Source organism: Octopus bimaculoides, chromosome 13 (genome assembly GCF_046866305.1).
Source record: "Octopus bimaculoides isolate indiv1 chromosome 13, ASM4686630v1, whole genome shotgun sequence".
Taxonomy (NCBI): Eukaryota; Metazoa; Mollusca; class Cephalopoda; order Octopoda; family Octopodidae; genus Octopus; species Octopus bimaculoides.
Window position 1 is genome coordinate 24,825,026 of NC_142940.1, and position 19,857 is coordinate 24,844,882.

A 19,857-nucleotide genomic window follows, 5' to 3' on the forward strand; every position below is an offset into this window, starting at 1 on the left:
TTTTTCAATTCAGGTATTTTTAACATACGTCTTAGGTCTCTTTAACCATATTTTTCAGACATAGTTATACATTATTACACTGGGCTGTAGCCGAGAATGGGCTGTCTGTTAAATTATTTTTCACTTCAAATTGTCGTTTAAATCTAACGAACGGATAAGACCGTTGCTGTTTTTTGTCCAATAAAGTCATTTCCACATAATAATCGTACCTTTTACAAATTTTTTAAAAGATACACATCTTAAAAATGTACTAAATTAGAACTATTTTTCTTCCATATGTTTCGTATGGGAACACGCTGGTAAAAAGCGTTGTTCTGTGTAATGACAACAGACAAAATATGAATATTTTAATTATATGAACATTGACTTTCTGAAATAATAGGTGTAGGTTAATAACAAACATACAAGATTATCCGGCACAATCCCCTTTTTACGATCTACATATCTGGATTTGTTTTGTCGCTATTTCGAATAATTTTAGTTGATCCTCTCAATTTTACATACTGGAATGTTTTAAAGCAAACAACCATCACTCACTATCTTTCTCTTTTCTGTAACCTTTCCTTTCAACTTCTTTTACTATTTCTACAACCACATACAATTCGCTCTCGCTTACCGGATTTCTCTTCAACCTTTCCCCTACTTACAATCCATGCCCTCTTTCGATTTCTATATGTTCTCATAAAGCTGTCCTCCAACTATCTCATAGATGTAGTACAAAATGTATGATGTGTGCATGTATGTCTGTATGAAAAGTGTAATTATATTGATATACATCTGAGTTATTTATTCTTATTTCCAAAACAATTTCACCCTCACGTTCTATGAAGTATAAGTATATATAATTTTATTTGCAAATAATTGTGTGTTAATCTGCGCCTGGAAATGAAGAAGTTATTTGCTTGTATCGTAAATATTATTTAACCTTTTTCCCACTCAAATATTAACATCTCTAACTTCCACTTACAGCGGTTACATAAAGAGCTAAACAGAATAATGTACAGACAAAACTACGCAGCTGCGATATTCAGTTATCTATTGTACAACTATCTGAACTAGAATCATAATATAATCCAAGTAAAACTGTTTTCTATCATCTGCAATTCAAATTTCACTAACTTATTTCTTATTGCAATGAAATACTACAAGAGATCCATTATTCATAAACGTCTGTCCTTAGAGATTATAGCGACAGAGGCATATAACTGAAGATAAAGAGGTTAAGAAATGATTGGACAACATATTGGTTTGGACGAAGACACCATCACAATGTCAATACATAAATAATGATTTTACTCTTCTTCTAATATTGAAAGCCTTATCACTGATTTCTTTGCATGTGTATATTCTGTTGAATTCTTGATTTCATTGATCTTGGTCTAATGACGCGTCTATGAATTACTTCAATTTGAAAAATCTAATGGGGAAACAGCGTAACTAATTAACTATGCAATACTTAAATGATATCACGTTTAAAGCTGATTAACTGATTACGTATTGACTATGCAAATGATATCACAGAAACTCCAGTGTTAGTAACATGACACACCTTTTTTTATAAGCTTTGTTGTAACATGGTTGAGCTACTGGATATCAGATTTACTTAAAACTATGAGCAGATGGAATCAAATTATAACAATACATTAATCTGCTTGTATCGGTTTCAATTATATCGAAACATTCTGTAATTTATATCTAAATATACTACAGGATTCTACCATCAATGAGATTTTAAGGATTCTGTAACGCAATATTATGTAGGAAAGTATGAGTGGACAACACATCTATACTCATCAGAGTCACACCTATAATTGACGTGTACTGAAGGAAGTATTTAATAAGGCACAAGACAATGTCAAAATAAACATTCAAGCAACATGCACTTGTCAAAAACAATCGTAAACACTAGTCTGATGAAACGTCGTTCTTTAATGGTCAAAAACAAAATTCCGACGGTAAAATCTATACCAAACACATTAGCTCCACCTACAATAAATCAAGAGTATCATACACCAAGAAACGCACACTAACATCATTTCACTCTGAAGGTGAGAGTACGAATTTCTGGAAACGTTTTTATTGGGTTTAAGAACTTTAACTTCAAAGCAAGTGGCAAGACACACATACGGAAATATGAAAAAAGAACTTGATAGAAAAGCTAAACCTAAAACGCAGTCACAATTTCAATACAACATCTAAAAAATAAAAGTGTTGACTGATACAAATATGAAACTCTCCTCCACGTACTGAATTCCTTATTCTGTGAAATTTCAAATATTAATAATAATCAGAAACAAATATATTTTTCTATGAAAAATGTCTCAGTTGCTTTACATAAATAATACTTCAATTGTCTATTGCTGAAACCTGAAAGATTCGTCAAAAGCAGTTTTATAATTCTCATATATAAAGTGACAGGTTATTTAAAACAAGTCAAGATTAAATTTCCATTCAAAATGTAGGTTTTTAGCTATATTCGCTGTATAAGACCAGGGGTTATTATGTCACGAAAAGTGTATGGATATATTTCAAAACAAAGTAGGCTACTAATAAAAATCACAACGTGAGCCTATCTGCGAACACCTGTCTTCTAATGTTTAAAAGCACTCGTAATTGCAATGTATACTGGCAAGGGTTTCACTGATCAAACTGCAAAACACAAACTACTGCTAGCTTAATTATATGCTGCTAACCTGCAGTCCTTCCGAAAGAACGTTTTCAAAATATCAAGGTAAAAAAAAGGAAAAACTCCCTGGAAAACTTAAGTGAAGTGGCCAAACCTTACAGCGACACACAAACATCCAAAATATATTACTTTACCCAAAGAATACTACATGCAAGAAAATGTAACTTTTACCATGAAAATCCTGCACGATTCGAGAAGCAGATAACTGCGTTCTTCGACATTCCTAGGAAATCAAAAGGCTCAAAAGATGTTAACAATGTTTGGTGATTTAAGCTTTAACTGCATTGCATGATAAATTTCAATTTGCTTCTTGAGGATTATAAAATTATTATTATTTGTTACCGCTTAATGCCAAAACACGAAACACTATAAATTACATCAGAACCCTCATAACTGCGACAGTCTTGATGCTATAATGTTATTTGAACATATATAACTCACAATGTGTGTGTGTGTGTGTGTGTGTGTGTGTGTGTGTGTGTGTGTGTGTGTGTGTGTGTGTGTGTGTGTGTGTGTTACACACGAGAATTGAAAATAAATTGTTCACATGCATTTATATTTTCCTAAAGAGGGGAAAATAATTGTACGGGTGGCCTTAGATGTTTTCCTTAATTTAATTTGACATTGTTAATATATCAACTATGGCCGCTCCACTTTCTGCTTGCCCCAAAGTAGGACACCATTCAGTGTGAACTGGGAGTGAATCAAGGACCAAAATCAATCGAAAATTTTCAGAATAGTATGGAAACAATGTTTCTTTCTGCTGCTAAGAAATATACGTCCAACTGGGAGATAAGTCGAGATCTGACAATACCCTGTGCTGATCGGAAAACTGAATGTATCCATGACTTGGCTCTCTTAAACAAATGGACAACTTTTGATAAAATGGAATTTACCTCTCAAATTACCCACCAAAAAAACAGGTTTATCTTAGCAAATTTTGAACAAAATTGATTCTCAGTGAACTCAAAAACGAAATTTTGTTATCATTCGACGATTTTCGGATCACTTTAAGTTAGGACGTACCATCTTGAAAATATTGTCGCTAGTGACAAAATATCTCAGAAAAATGTTCAAAACTCAACCTACCGTAGAAAAGTTGATTTTGACAGCGTTGGGGGTAATTATAAGAACAAATACTAGAACGTTGTTAGAAGTAACCTCCACTTGATACTAAACTTTCTCCTTAAGACTGACACTCAAAGGTGCTCCACTTGTAAATGTCTTATGAGATCATCGATTTGATGGGGACCAAGAAAGGAATGTTTCAAATTGCACAGGAGTGACAACAGAGATTCATATGAAACACATTTTCCAACTAATAGAAAAAATCTTTTAAATTCATTCCAGAAAATTCACAACTCATATTCGTAACTAAACACTGTCTATATAAGTAAATGAATATAAATAAATTTATTAATCCAATTTACATCGAATATTTTTTTATTGATTACAATAAGAAAGATTACAAAAAAATGTTTTCAGAAATTGCATTAAAAATCGGATTATTGACAGCTTTGCTGATTTGAGCAAGTTGGCAGGAGGGCAGAAAATTTTTTAAAAATAGGTCAATAATTATATCAGCAAAAACAAAAAAAAAATAGTAACGTCCTTTGCATGCAAGCAAGGCGGTCAAAAACGTATATAAAAAGTAAATCTCTTTAAGTCTAGAAATATAGAATATTACAAATGTTATAAATACTGTAGGTCTATAAAATAAAGTTTATAAATGAGTTTGGTTCAGCAGAAGGTGAGTTTTTATTGACCTTTTAAAATTTGACAGCGAAAAGATGTTTTTTTTTATTAAGGTTTCGCGGTAAAATATTATTCCATATGTTAATACTGTTGCAAATAAAACATTTTTAACAAATTAATACTCGACAAAAGAGCGGTTCAAAATTCAAATCATCGATACCTCTTGTTTGGTAGTTATGAGGTAGAGAACGGCGACGAATAATTTCATAGGAATAAGGATGGCGGAGTTGATGAAATATTTTGTTGAACCTGATGGTAGAGTTGTATATATATATGTGTGTGTGTGTGTGTGTGTGTGTGTGTGTGTATAGGTGTGTGGGTGTGTCTGTGTGTGTGTGTTATTAAACGAAAGTAATTTTGATTGAGGATTGCTTACTTTAAGAGTCTTCCATGATTTATGAATGGTATGGTTGAGTAAGCGAACATTGCAATTTCTCCATGCAGCAACACAGTAAGATAACTTTGAGTATATTAAAGAATAATAAAGAGTGATTTTAACATATATACGGTAAGCTGGAACTTCAAAGAATATGCTACATATTTCTATATCAAATAGATCTTCAAGCGATGTAGACCACACTAGAATATGAAAACTCATTGTGAGTTATATATAGTTTAGAAGTGACTCACAAATGTTTAGTAAATCTGCAACTATGTAAATACATCGGGAGTATCTACTTAATGCTGTTATTTCAAGAAATACTATGGAAGTTCATTACAACTTCAATACTCTTTACCAGCAATAACCATATTTTCTCTGTATTTCTATTTTCACTCGGAAACCACTAACAGATATTGCTAATTTCACTATATAGATATTTTTTTAATATATTCTGGCATGGCATGTTTATATATAAAGGAAAGCAGCAAAATAGGTAAGTGGAACAAATTTAGTAATCACTGACCTTTTTATTATCTTTTCTAATGGTTAGAAACCATTACATTGCAATAGTTGCATCATCATTTCAAACTGTTGTATCATCTTTGGGAGTAAATTGTGATCAGCATGTTTATCGTTGTTGAAGATGAGAGAGTTTGAAACATAGTCAGGTGAAAGGCACTTTTTTCTCAACAATAGTTTCACTCAATTTTTACCCGATTATAATTGAGATTGCTAATAAAATATCTGAATAATTTTTTGTTTAACAATTAAAATTCGTTTCTCTTTTAAATTCCAACTCATTTTTCCAACACTAATATCTAATTTGATAATTTTGACTTATCAAAATAGCGTCTTTTGTGGGGCAAAATAACTAATGATTCATTTCACTAATTTCTTCATTCCGATAGCATGGTGCGTAAATATATCAGGAAGAGAACCATTCCAGCACATCATGAAGAAGCTATAGGGAATATGTCATGTTGATTATTTGGGATTTAGCCGAGATTCGTTATTTTCAAACCATGTGCGATTTTTCCAAGATTCTCTTTCATTTGACGTCGATATTTTAAAACTATGTAGCCTGTCTGATTTTCAAATGTGTAAGGATGACTATAGATGTGTATGAGTCTTTTTTCAAGTGAAACAAATAACTGAAAAATCGAGTTTATCGTACTTTGTCTTACTCATTTCTCCCCGCCTCACTTTGTATTTTACATGCTCAAAGAGGGCAGAAGTAATTTTCTGAAATAGTTTTCCGAATATGTTACAATGTTCTTAATGCATGCCGAAAGCTAAACCATTTGCTTAGCTATTATAGTTTTTGTAAGGCAGTGAACATTTGAAAATATATTTTTCTCTGTCAAAAGTGCTGCAAAATATGTGTGGTGCGTGTGTGTATGTGTGTGTAGGGTGTGTACATACACACACTAACATAAATATGTATGTATGCATGTATGTATGTATGTATGTATGTATAGATAGATCGATAGATAGATAGATAGATAGATAGATAGATAGATATGCGTTATATTTTATTGATGTCAACCATATAGCGTCTATATTTTCGACCATCCAAAGAAAACTGCACCCCAGTCAATATTAAAGCGTACGACTCATAGAACTGAATATCCCTTACAACATTTCTAAACCAGTATACGCCCCAGCATGGCCACAGATCATGAGATGAAACTAAATAAAATAAAATAAAATGAAAATGATATATACATTACGGCCATATCACTCTGAGAGCACCGGTTCTCGTCCGATCACCGAAGTTAAGCAACGTTGTGCCTAGTGAGTACTTAGATGGGTGACCGCTTGGGAAACCTAGGTGCTGTAAGCATCCCACGTTTAAATGGCGGTGCCCCAGCATGGCCACAGCTCATGAGCTGAAACTAGATAAAATGAATATATTATCTATATTGTTATTTAATTGATCGCATCCATTTCCGAGTAGGTTTATCTTAACCTTTTTGATGCGACTCTACTCTATACCGTTTTCTCCCCCATCCTTCTCTAATTCCCTTTTTCTCCCCTTCACCGTTTTCTTTCTTCCTCTCTCACCTCGCTTTCACTTTTTCTCCCATTGCTCACATGTTATTACCGTTCTAGGGGCTGAACGTCTTCTATCTTTTCTCTTTTCAAAGAAAATATTTATTCCAGCGTTCACTACTTTCTCCTCGTTCTGATCAAATGACCCTCCATGTTTGTTTTTCGGTTTCCTTGTATGTCTCCACTGCCCTGTTTTTGTTCCCAACTTTAACTCTCCATAAATCCAAAATTTTATTTTGGAAGTTATGGGAGCAACTGTCTTCGAAGCCTCATATTGTCGTTGAATGCTCGAAATGAGGAGTAGATAGACAGCCGAGAACTGATGAAAATAAAAGTTTGAAGGATATTTAATTTGACACTAGGACTGTTTGTTTGCAGATTCTATGATGGCGTTTATCGTCTTCTCTAAACTGTAACAAATAGCACCCAATTGGTGTCTTGAACGTAAGGCACTCTAGTAGCAAAACTGCTAGTCTAAAGCCTGTAGAAAACATACTGATGTGAAAGAACTATTGTCTGGAGCTAACTTCAGTATTGAATTTCTATCATATATTTCCTAGTATGAGCTCACCCAAAATTATTATCCTGTCGCCCATGCTGGGTGCCAGGTGAATACGAATTTCCTTCATCCTCAAAGATAACTTCTCTACTCTCACTCTCTCTCTCTCTCTCTCTCTCTCTCTCTCTCTCTCTCTCTCTCTCTCTCTCTCCTGTCTATTATATTTCGCAAATTATGTTTTAAAAATGTAAGAAATCACATATTAACATATACTTATACATATAAACATATACATATCATATATATTTGTATATGTATATGTGTATGTATGTATAGGTATATATATATATATATATATATATATATATATATATATATATATATATATATATATATATATATATATATATATATATGTATGTATGTATGTATATATATACATATACATATACATATATATATTTATATATATGTATATGTATATATATACATATATATATATATATATATATATATATATATATATATATATATATATATATATATATATATATATATATATATATATATATATATATATATATATATATACCTATACATATACATATACATAGAAAGAGAAAGTCTTAGAACTTCATATGTTCCATTAAGCTTGCAAAAGTAGATAATTCGTGTTGTGTATCAGATAATTTCACGTTAAATATTTGTCGGTTATAATAGAAATAGAATTTAAATAAAAGGTACATACCAGGAGATTATAGAGCTCTTTATTCATTTATGATGTATAAAACGCGTGTAAAGTCATTATGAGTAAGTCATTTAATACTATATAATCTAAACATATATCCCTTTTGTGTGTGTGTGTGAGTGGGTTGGGGTGTTGGCATGCGTGTTTGTATGTCGAATTTTTACTATTACTGATATATTATTAGATTCTTCTATTACTTTCAGTTTCGAGCACCGGCTCTACTGAACACCTCCCACTCTTCTGGCTCCTAACTATTTTTTGTTTTACTGTTTTATTTTGAACAACACCTCTAATAATTGCAACATAAATTTTAGCATACCATATAACATATGTATCTCAGATTGTCAAAACATTGACTAAGGATCAACGATTGATATATACCGGCAATAAAGAGAAGCACGGCAATTTTGTTTCAGTTTTCCAGTATAAATACTTTCTTCCATTTATTACTTATATGCGATATTGAGTTCTATTTACGGTCTATATTACTAGAACAACAAGTATCAATTTAGATGTGTACACCACTTTTAATGATTTAATCAGAAAACAATAATTTAAAATATAATCAGTAGAAGTTTTTTTAGATAAAGCGGGGATATCATGTTGATTTAGAAAATGGTAACAAGGTCTCATACACACGGGGTGAGAAAATAAGATATTGTGATATTCATAAATAAATTTTAAAATAAAGAATAGAGTATGTATTGAGTGATAGAATGAACGCATGAAACAACTGCCTTGACTCAAAGATATCTTGAATTATAATAAATGATGTAAGTTAAAGCTTCATATTTCTCTACTGTAAAAACATGCAAGAGAGTTACAGAAAGAGTTAATTTCATGTCCAATGTAATCAACCTTTCCAGAGCTACTTCATTAATTCATGCAGGTTTCATAAGTCTGAAATAGAGAGACTGGCAATCCCTTTTATCATCAATATATGATATTGAAAGCAAGAAGCAATAGTTTGTAAAACAATAGATGATTTGATAACGTAATAAAATGAATAAGGGAACACGAACTAGACTGAATTTCTGTTGTTCTTGCCTAGAGTATACGAACTAGCAATGTTAGCTAAGCAAGAAGTGATCAGCTGATCAGTTCCTCCATAACTCCGTTAGTAAACTCTATGTGTCTTTTAATAGATAATATTTCTGACAAAGAGCAGAAACCCAAAAATTGGGTGGTTAGAAAAGACTATTACACTGATCTCTGTATTTTTAAAGGCAGCATCTACGTTTCTTTCTGAGTGATCCGTAACTTCAATGAGGAACTTCTGCGTAGACTGGGCATATGGCTCAAAAACATGCTACAGACTGGACTCCGCTGAAGGTATGAAGAGCTGGTGGGTAATATTAAACCATAGTACGAATTGCTTATTCTTCCAGTTCAAGAATGCTCTCTCTCTCTCTCTCTCTCTCTCTCTCTCTCTCTCTCTCTCTCTCTCTTTCTCTCTCTCTCTCTCTTTCTCTCTCTCCCCCTCTCTCTCTCTCTCTCTCTCTCTCTCTTCTGTCTATTATATTTCGCAAATGATGTTTTAAAAATGTAAGTAATCACTTGCTCGAGATTCTGTATAGTGTTATGAAAGTTACAAACAGGTAACTGCAAAACGAATTTCATAATTACACATCCATGTAAGCACTCAATTAACTGATTCTACATGACCGGTCTATTTAGAATAGTTTTCTTCTTCAGGGACACAGAAATATTCAATGGTGATAGATTGTTAACATTTCTCCCTTAGTAATCTTTTTTCTTCAATTCGTTCTTCTAATTAATCTTTCAATCTCTTCCAACATTATTTCAAACGGGTGTAAATCTATATCTACTGCCATGATATATTTGTTGTTGTTTAACTTTTGATACGATTGAATTGATCTATAATCAGTAAAATTCCATTTTTGGTCATCCTGTCTCCTTATTTTTCCATCTTTTATTTTCAGCCATAGTATACTCCAAACAAATTTATCCAACGTCCCCTTATTTAAGACAGTAGTGTTGCAGATTTGAAGACTTTGCTGTTAATTGTAGCTGGTTCAGTGGTCAGAAACAGCCTCACATACTGCATTACTGTACTCTGGAGTACATACACGTAAAGTAGAATCGATTGGATCCAATATTTGTTCTGATTACACTCAAGGAATATAAAAGAGATATTTGCCATGATAATGACCGGATTAAATTCTAATTTTTGAAATTTCTTTTTATATTTCTTGCAACAATCATCAATGATATTCCTAATGGTTCTTACGGCATGAAAGAATTCTATATGTTGCAGATGCTGCAGTAACAGTCACTGTTACTGTTGCCTTTCTTGCGTCTGCTTTACCGCGAGTGCAGCCCCAACCGAGCTCAGTCATGACCAAAGGTGTTCCAGGCATGACTGCCCAAACATTGATTTTACCTTTTTGTTTGCATATCTTGTACTACATTATTTAATTTTACCCTTCTCTGTAAAAAAGTAGGGTGCGATTTGAGACATATCTGACTGCTATTTTCAGTAATTCAAGCAACTTCTTGGAAGATCATTCCTTGGTTTTCTATCATTGCATTTTCAAGTGTAGAGAAAATATTGTAAAATTGTTGTGTCAGTTTTTCTTGATATCTCACCGGATTTATATTAATCTGATATCAGGCAATTAGTTATGTAGTTAGGAACAACTACACAAAACAGGCATATGAAACTTTTGGCTACTGCGGACAAATTGCAGTCACTGAAAACTTTGGGACAGTGCATTTGTGGCTGAGTAAAACATTGAATCAAATTCATAGCTATCTAAACTACCTCCTTCGTTGACTCATTGCGTTACCTGTTTTCTTTCATCCTCTATTTGAAATTGATATAGGTTTCTATTTCTTTATGGAAAAAGCCATTAAAGAACATTGCAGTTCAACAGAAAATATTGTTGCAAATCATGCTTGTCTATAACGAGATATTTGGAAATTGACAGTCTCATTGATTTCCCAACACACATTGGAGTATTTCAATGCAAAATATATTTGATAATGATTAGGAACCTTTAAAATATTTAAATTTATGTATATTACAGCTAATTGCATTCCGGGTATATACATACGTATACTTACATATAAATAATGTATGAACATATATGCGTTTTCTAAATATCCGCTTTTACTCAGTGATATAACAATGGATGACCTTATGGTCCTCTTCATCTATGCACGTTGGCAGAATGTTGTAGTCACAAAACACCCGTAATCATGCTTATGTGTATGTATGCATGCATGTTCCTATACATCTTTGTGTGTATGCTTATAAATATACCTGCGCCTGCATATATATATATATATTATTATTATTATTATTATTATTATTATTATTATTATTATTATTATTATTATTATTATTATTATCATATTATATTATATCATATTAAGAATACAATATTTAAAATAAATTAGGTAAACGTTTTCCAAATCTTGCGAAATTAAACATTGATACCAATCCCGTGAACACACAACCCACCTCAGAGTATCAGAACCCACATCATAATAGAAGACACTATAATTCATTTAATTATAATGATAATAATTATACTAGGCAGAGTAGGAACAACTCGGTGAGGAAACAGGAATTTGTTTGCTTCACCCCTCCTATTTCCGCCCAAGTCAGTAACCTCCCGAATTTTATTTTAGGATTATTGAAAGTTGAGGTTTCAACCTTTTATGAATCAAAGAAGATATACATAGGAAGTACGGCTGACTTTAAGACTAGATATAGGGCGCACACAAATTCATTTATTACTCAAGAAACAAAAAGCCACAACCGCACTAGCTACCCACATTTATAAATTTAAAATGTCCAATAAAGAATTCAGTCTGGATTGGTCTATTACAACGGAACCCACATTTAAATTTTTTTTCCAAAAATAATTAGTTTATATGATTTTAACCTATTTACCCTTTGTGCATTTGGATTCATCTTAAAACACTATTATCTATTATCTATAGCTTCATAATCTATTTAAACATGTAATTTTAGTTCTTATTATATCATCGGCTTGAACAGTGTGTTCCGAAACAGCATTCGATTTTAAAAATCCTTAAATTTCTCATGTTTCTTAAAACTTTTAAGATTTAAATAACTCTTTTATACATCCTTTTAGATTAACTCTGTTAAGAGAAATGTAGATGATTGCTATGGTTGGAACTCGCCCATGCCAACGTAGATACCTTCGAGACGGCCGTCAGGCTTTGCACCTGCTGAAGATTCTTTTTAAAATCATTTTATATCAACATTTTCATCTATTTGATTTCACCATGTAGATATTCAAATATCCTCATTGATTTTAATACGGACATACAACCTGGCAAATACATTTATGTATTTATATATTTATATATTTTTATCATGTATATATGAATACATCTATGTAAGCTGTGGAGTATTCCGATGCTTTGAAATATACTGAATGAATAAGAACACGGACATTTGAAATTTGTTCTCTCTTTCTTGCTCTATTAGAGCGCTAATTAGTTGTACTCTATAAGGAGATAATTATCCCATCTGCTTCTTCATTAAATATATAGATAGATAGATAGGTATATACATGCATGTATATATATGTATGTATATATATGTGTTTATATATATGTATAAATGTATATATATATATATATATATATATATATATATATATATATATATATATATATATATATATGTATGTATGTATGTATATACATATTTGTCACAGATTTGTATACATAAGTACATATATTTGTTTATATGTATATAATATGTGTGTGTATATATGTATATATATGTATATATAAAAATGCACAAGCATTGTCGCTTATTTTGAAGGAGCAAGCGAATATGTCATTAGTTAGCAAATTGAGTTGAAGTTATTCACAAGGTTATCTACAGCTGCTGCAAACATTCCCTTCCATGTACATAAAGGAAAGACGTTTTACCTGAGGCGACAGAAAAAGACTCCTATGCTAAGCACAAAGATGATCAAATAACATACCCATGTGCAGCGTCTGTTACAGTGTACATCTTATGTATCGGTGGCACATATTGCTGGTAGAAGTATGAGAAACTATTTTCTACTTCGTCGGATGTAAGAGGCTGGTTGGAAAACAAAACGAAAAGAAAACAAAAATAAAACAAAAACTATATATTGCTCACGCAATATTTCATTGCTGAGGTCCGTAGTCTAATTTGTGACACTTGCAAAACAGATATAAGAATCAGGCGATGAAATATATAACAAGATATGACCATGCAGAATTAGTTGAGAGGAAATATAAGAAAGGATGTGTTGAAAAAGACAATGCCAAAATGCAATCGCTTTTCTCTCCGTACGTATACAAATTTTGAGATGCCCAAGTTAAAATAACTTACATAAAAATCACACAAGAATAAATCATGTTATGATATTATGCAAATTACTTTAAAACACTGTGTATTTCACTTTAAAATAGTGTGAATTCACAGAATTAATGCAGAGAGAGTTTCTTATGAGCTGAAATATAAGGTTGCGAGCGTTGGAACCATTTAGAATGACACTGTTGTTTGTTATCATAAAAATTCTGTAGAAACACCTTGAAGCGATATATAGTAGATGAAGTATAGAAAGCAATACAATAAGAAGGCAGTTGGTCTAACAAGCTGAAGTGTTGCTATGATGTATTTATGATTTATAAATGTATTTCAGCCCCTATTGGTTCAGATAGGGAAGTAATAACCAAAGAAACATCGTGACGGTAAAAGCCACAAGGATTGTAGGAAAATGTAGACGAGGTTGTTGAAGGATGTAATGTCCCACTGGGTCTCTGACCTGGGCTGACTTAGAGGAACCAACGGTTATGTCAAGGAAATCATTGTACGATACCATAATATGTTATTAAAAACTATGAGACTTTCTAGCAGCCCTAATATCTATTTCTAGAGGAGTATTTTAGTGGGCTTTCTAACAAGGATGAGGGTTATATTCAAGAGGCAAGGACTGATGAAAGCATGGTAATTATAGATATCATATTGGCGGAATGATGAGAAAGTTCTTATTTTCGGGAAGAGGAAACCAGTGGATAACCTCAACTGTATCAAACCTAAGAACAAATCAGCACATGGCCTAGTGATTAGGGTGTTGTTCTCACGATCGCGAGATCGTGGTTTCAATTCGTAGACCGAATGGTGTTTCTGTTCTTGAGCAAAACAGTTCATCTCACGATGCTCTGCGATCACTTCGACACTTGACGCGTGGTACACCGTGTACCTTTTCAGGCAACATCAATTTGATGGTGGGGGTGAGCTAATGTACAGCGCATATATTCGATCACTATAAACAAATCTTTTGTGCAGGTCGTTTGACAACAGGTGAAAACACATATCTCGTCTTCGACTGGAGAATCCGTCGCATATATATATATATATATATATATATATATATATATATATATATATATATATATATATATATATATGACTGTTGACACATTCTTCTGGTTTGTAAAGTAATTCATGTTTAAGGAAAATATAGGATATCTGTGCACTGGGAGTCCTCTGCTACAATTTGGAAATCTAGATTACATAACCATTCTCCTTCATTTAAGTTAAGTAGGAAATGTAATTCTACGAACCTTAGTAAACGCATTTGGTGTTTGACAGACAAGAGCATTAACTACGATGTAAATGGCCCATTATAAGTATCATCTCTCTAATTTTTTTAGTATACATAAATAGCTATTTTTTTTAGTATACATAGGTTTAATTTTGTATTCTTTCGCTATCTACTGACGTTATCACATACTTAACTGATTTTTCTTAGAATATTATATTTGTTTTTAACCCTTTTGTACGTGTTCATGCATTATAGATATTATTTCAATTTGTTTTGAATTTCACTCGTTTTGGTTTATATAATATTGTGATAGCATAAATTTTCAGATGTATTGGTTTGATTCGTATTTTGTATATTTTGTCTACATTTAAATATAATAGCACAAACGAAACATTCGTCGATAATGTATGATGTAATCATTAATCAAAGATGCGATTTTTCCCACCCTTGTTCATGTTGATATATAAATAAGTGAAAATATGTGTGTATTAAACATATAGCCATTTGGATTTATTTACAAACTTATATATGCGTCTAGGGATTTAAGTATCTAAATGTGTACATGTATCTTTCAGACTGCACTCATGTATGCATGATGTATCTTTTAAATTATATGTATACATAAATCTATTTATCTATACATAACAACACCTGAGCCGAGCATTGAGAGTGAAGTGGAGAGAAGATGAGGAATAAGAAGAAAGCGGTAATGATTCGAGCGGGATACAATCTGCATAGCAATAGGATACCATTCTTTTAAAACGACATTACCGAGCCATTGTGCATACCACCAAGAATGATAAGTTGGAGAAACTCTTCTTTGCGAACTTGGTTTTGTTGAAAAGATAGATGACCCGTACAACCGTCTTTGTGAATCTGAAAATAGAAAATAAAGTGAAATTTAATAATATCTAACTCTTGCGCTACAATGCTAATTGGTAAGTTTCTCTTTTTTTTTTTTCCTTAATAACTTATTCTTAAAACTAAAATCGTTATAATTAGGGAAGACTTAAGATTGGAGTCAGTCCTCCAAAGCTTGTGATTTTAATCTTCGGAATTCTGGCATATGTTTTAAATATTTTTTCATATTTTAAGAATTTCTTTTGATGTGGTTATCTTACATATTTATTACGATATTGCTGGCTACTATTTGACACAGCATTTGCAACAGTAGAAACAAATAGTTTCAATAATAAAAATAGTTTGGAAGTACCTGATATGATTACTATTATTTTGCTTATTGTTTGCAGTTAACGCTGTTGTTTTATTAAACTTTTAGCTTTATTCTCTTCAAATAGCTTTCCTATATGTGTTACCTCCTATAATTTAAAACAACCACATTAGAATAACTAAACAAAACAACGTTGCTGGCAGCAGCAGACTATATGGCAGCAAAGGAAGTCAAGTGTGATAATCCACACTACCTACAGCAATATGAGCCACGCCAGGATAAAATATAATATATTCCATGTCAATCACATAAATGCATAAATATCCAATTATAGCTATTCGATTATTTCACACAACTTTTGCTCCGCAGTAGCCATTGAAATATATCTTCAAATATTTTTAGCAGTTTAATATTTTTATTCCCTGGAATGCAAAACACAACAAATTGTCACATATATTTCAAATATTCCAAAAAATGGGCTATACCATTTCCTCTTCATGTAACATATTTAGAACCTTCCTAGGGTGTAACTATTCGTCTCCATCCATATACAATACAACAAATCAACGACATATTATTCATTGATTATTGATGCTTCATTGTTCACCATACATCTAGCTGTGTTCAGATTTTAACGCAGAGAAAATCACCGTTTCAAGAAATACAGTAAATAATATGCTTTCCTGATGAAATTACAATATGACCGAAACTTGTTTGGAAATACCGTTTTCTTGTTCTTAAGATGAGTGAAAAGTCTCTCTGTATATATGTGTGTGCATGTGTGTATGTATGTGTACGTGTGTGTATATGCACGTTTTCATAAATATATGTATATTCATAAGTTTCCTTCGTATGTGAATGGGGTGATTATAAATATAGAGTTATTCTTATGCAAACACTCAATCAATGACATATATGCATATAGAATCAGACTGCTTCGCAGCTAGATAAAGAAAGAGGAAGTGAGAATGGGGGAGAAGGTAAAAGAGAACGAGAGATTCAGTAAAAGTACAGAGCGTATTGTTTAGAAAACATCTATTTTTGTAAATAGTTCTTAGACATATTGTGTTTTACATACATCTACGCCTGTTTTTTGCATATATATGTTCCATTCTGTGCGTTCTCATTACCATGTATATGATTATAGATGAGTGTGTTTGCTTCTAGCAGTTTATATTACTACTATGTAGTAATATATTACTCGAATACTAAAGGAACCATTGTATTAGCATGATTCACATATGCAGCAATCACTAGTGACAGGCGATGTTCAAAAATGCTTGTCTTAAATTTTATAACGCTTATTGTTCCTTCGGGGATTTCATAGATGTGTACTCACAAAACCTTACCACAAACTTATTATTTGCAAGGCGAGGTAATTTGTTATTTATATGTTGGCTAATTCAGAATTTGGAAAATATATGTCAGCTAATTCGAAATAATCGCTGAAAAATTAATATTGATTTTACCATTACATAAAATTACGTCTAGTTTTCAAGACAGATCAAACAGTCATAGAACTGATAAAGAAATGTACGTTTGAAATACGGATGTTGTGTTCTGAACACATTATGGCTTAACAATTTCTGAGGTTTGTAATGGATGAGAACAGAGCAAAGACGAGACCGATACATTTCAAAATAACACAGAGATCATAACAAAGATCGATAAACTTAGTGATGCTTTTAAATTGGTTTTTCTGTACCTGTGTTGGTGTAAATTTCTGAAGAGAAATAACAGATATGAGATGTAATATGATGAAAGAAATCTGCGAGTGATTCATTAATAACTCAATCAGTTTTTTTATTACCTTTCCCAGATCAAGAATAGTTTGACAGAGAAAAATTTAAAGCTTCTCGTACATATAGAAACAAGGAAGTCTTAAAACAAAGAGGTTTTAAGTGGAGTGGAACAATCTGAATTTTTAACCGTAAAGTATGGTTAAAAAGAGGGCTTTGCAACAACGTTGTTTCAGGTTCGTCACTATTCAATCCCTTGGGCAATATCTTTTAAAATAACCCCGAGCCGACTTATGCCACGTGAGTGAATTAGGTAGACAAAAACTGTGTGGAAACCCGATATGTGTGTGTATGTACGTGTGTGTGTGCGTGTGTGTGTGTGTGTGTGTGCGCGTGTGTGCGCGCGTGTGTGCATGTACGTATATGTGGGTATGTATATGCATGTATTTTTATGCTTATACCAACCTCGTTTTACAACAAGCGTTGCTTTGTTCACGTCCTCGTAACGACTAAACTTAAAAACATAAGTACTGGGGTCCATTTGTTCGACATAAACTCTTTAAGGTGGTGCCCCAGAATAGCCACGGTTCGATGGCAGAAACAAGCAAAAGATATATATCATAATTTGTATCTCTCTTTTTTATTTTTAAATTTTGTTATGACATATTTTTCACTAGTCCTGTGATGTATCCATGGCTGATATCTAACTCAAAATTTTAACGTTTTGTAGTAAATATGCACCAGAATTTTCAATTGCTTTCATAAATTTTAGATGTCTGAGTGAATTGATTAATGCATCATTATCTCACAATACTCATTTTAACATATTCAGCTGTGCACATAATATTTTGTATGGTTAATGCGTGGTATCCAAACTACTAGGTTTTCTGACCAGTATTTTCTTATCCAGATATCATCAAAACTGATATTTCAATATTTTACCAAGATGCGCCTTGAGGACAAAATTATAGACACAGGAAACACAGCCGGTACACTAACTTATGGAGTGACCAGGCTACATACATCAGAGGAAGTACATCAGACATAGATTTGAACATTGGTAAGATTGTGTAATGCTTACATCTGTAACAGTATTTAGTTCTCAAGATCAAATCTATGTACTGTTTAAAATGGAGAGCTTTTAATTAATTTACTAATTTTCCCATGTTCACATAGCACAACTTCAAATAATTCAATTCTGGTTACTTTTACAAAAATAATTCGATTGCATTTCTTCTAATTTGTAGCCTATTATATCTGGCAAATGAAAAGCATATACTATGATGCATCTTCGTTAGATAAAGGAAATACTTTAAACAATTTGACATTTAAAATGTAATGCAGCGGCCTTTTGAATTCCTGTAGTCGAAGTTGTCACTTAATAACAAAACAATAAAATATTGGTACAAGACGAAAATGTAGAAGAAAGAGAAAGAAGAAGCAGAGAGGGATAACAAAAAGGAGAACTAAGACAATATATTGAAAAAATAAGAGTACGAAGATTTTTTTTTTTTCCATCAGAATAATTTCGATTTTCAGGTAAAGTATATTTAATTGTCTGAAACATGCGAATACTATCGGCAACAGCGACGCCAAACCGAACTGGCACCTCGAATGATTAGCTCATTATTGTCTGTGAGAGTTTCTATTTGTTTGCAAGTGCTTTGTGCAGTGAGTCGTTACACTTGTTGATATTACAAGAATGCTTGGCTACATAAGAAAGTTTGTTACGATAACAATCAACACAGCCAACTACATCCAGTTGTTGGGTAGTAATAAACTTGTTACAGATAATCATAAAAAGGAATGCAAATTATTTGTCACGAAATGACCTTCAAACCAGCACTTCTGAGACAAAATGGCTTAAATTGCGGAAGGACAACTTCAGAATTGAATAATTTTATTAATTCATGTGTTAGTGTGTGCACTCACATACGTATATTGGTATATATACATACATAATACATATATATAAAGAGAGAGACAGACAGACAGACAAACAGACAGACATGCAGACAGACAAACAGACAGACGGACAGACAGACGGACAGACAGATGGACAGACAGACTGAAAGACAGATAGATAGATAGATAGATAGATAGATAGATAGATAGATAGATAAATAGATAGATAGATAGATAGATAGATAGATAGATAGATAGATAGATAGATGTAGACATATATACATATAATATATGCATAAATATATATATATATATATATATACATATATC

General features: G+C 32.2%; 1 protein-coding gene and 1 pseudogene across 2 annotated transcripts in view; one reads left to right on the forward strand and one right to left on the reverse strand.

Moving 5' to 3' along the window:
* Positions 1-19,857, reverse strand: part of LOC106883780 (glutamate receptor ionotropic, kainate 2) — a 273,762-nt gene that overhangs the window by 48,340 nt on the left and 205,565 nt on the right. Inside the window, exons 7-8 of one of the 2 annotated variants that reach the window (XM_014934910.3) lie at positions 15,484-15,588; positions 13,117-13,217 (exon numbers count right to left, since the gene is read on the reverse strand). In XM_014934910.3, the coding sequence (XP_014790396.2) occupies positions 13,117-13,217; positions 15,484-15,588 (206 nt within the window). The remainder of the gene's footprint in view (positions 1-13,116; positions 13,218-15,483; positions 15,589-19,857) is intronic. The other variant, XM_014934911.3, reaches the window with a different exon arrangement.
* LOC128249325 (5S ribosomal RNA) lies at positions 6,548-6,666 on the forward strand (annotated as a pseudogene).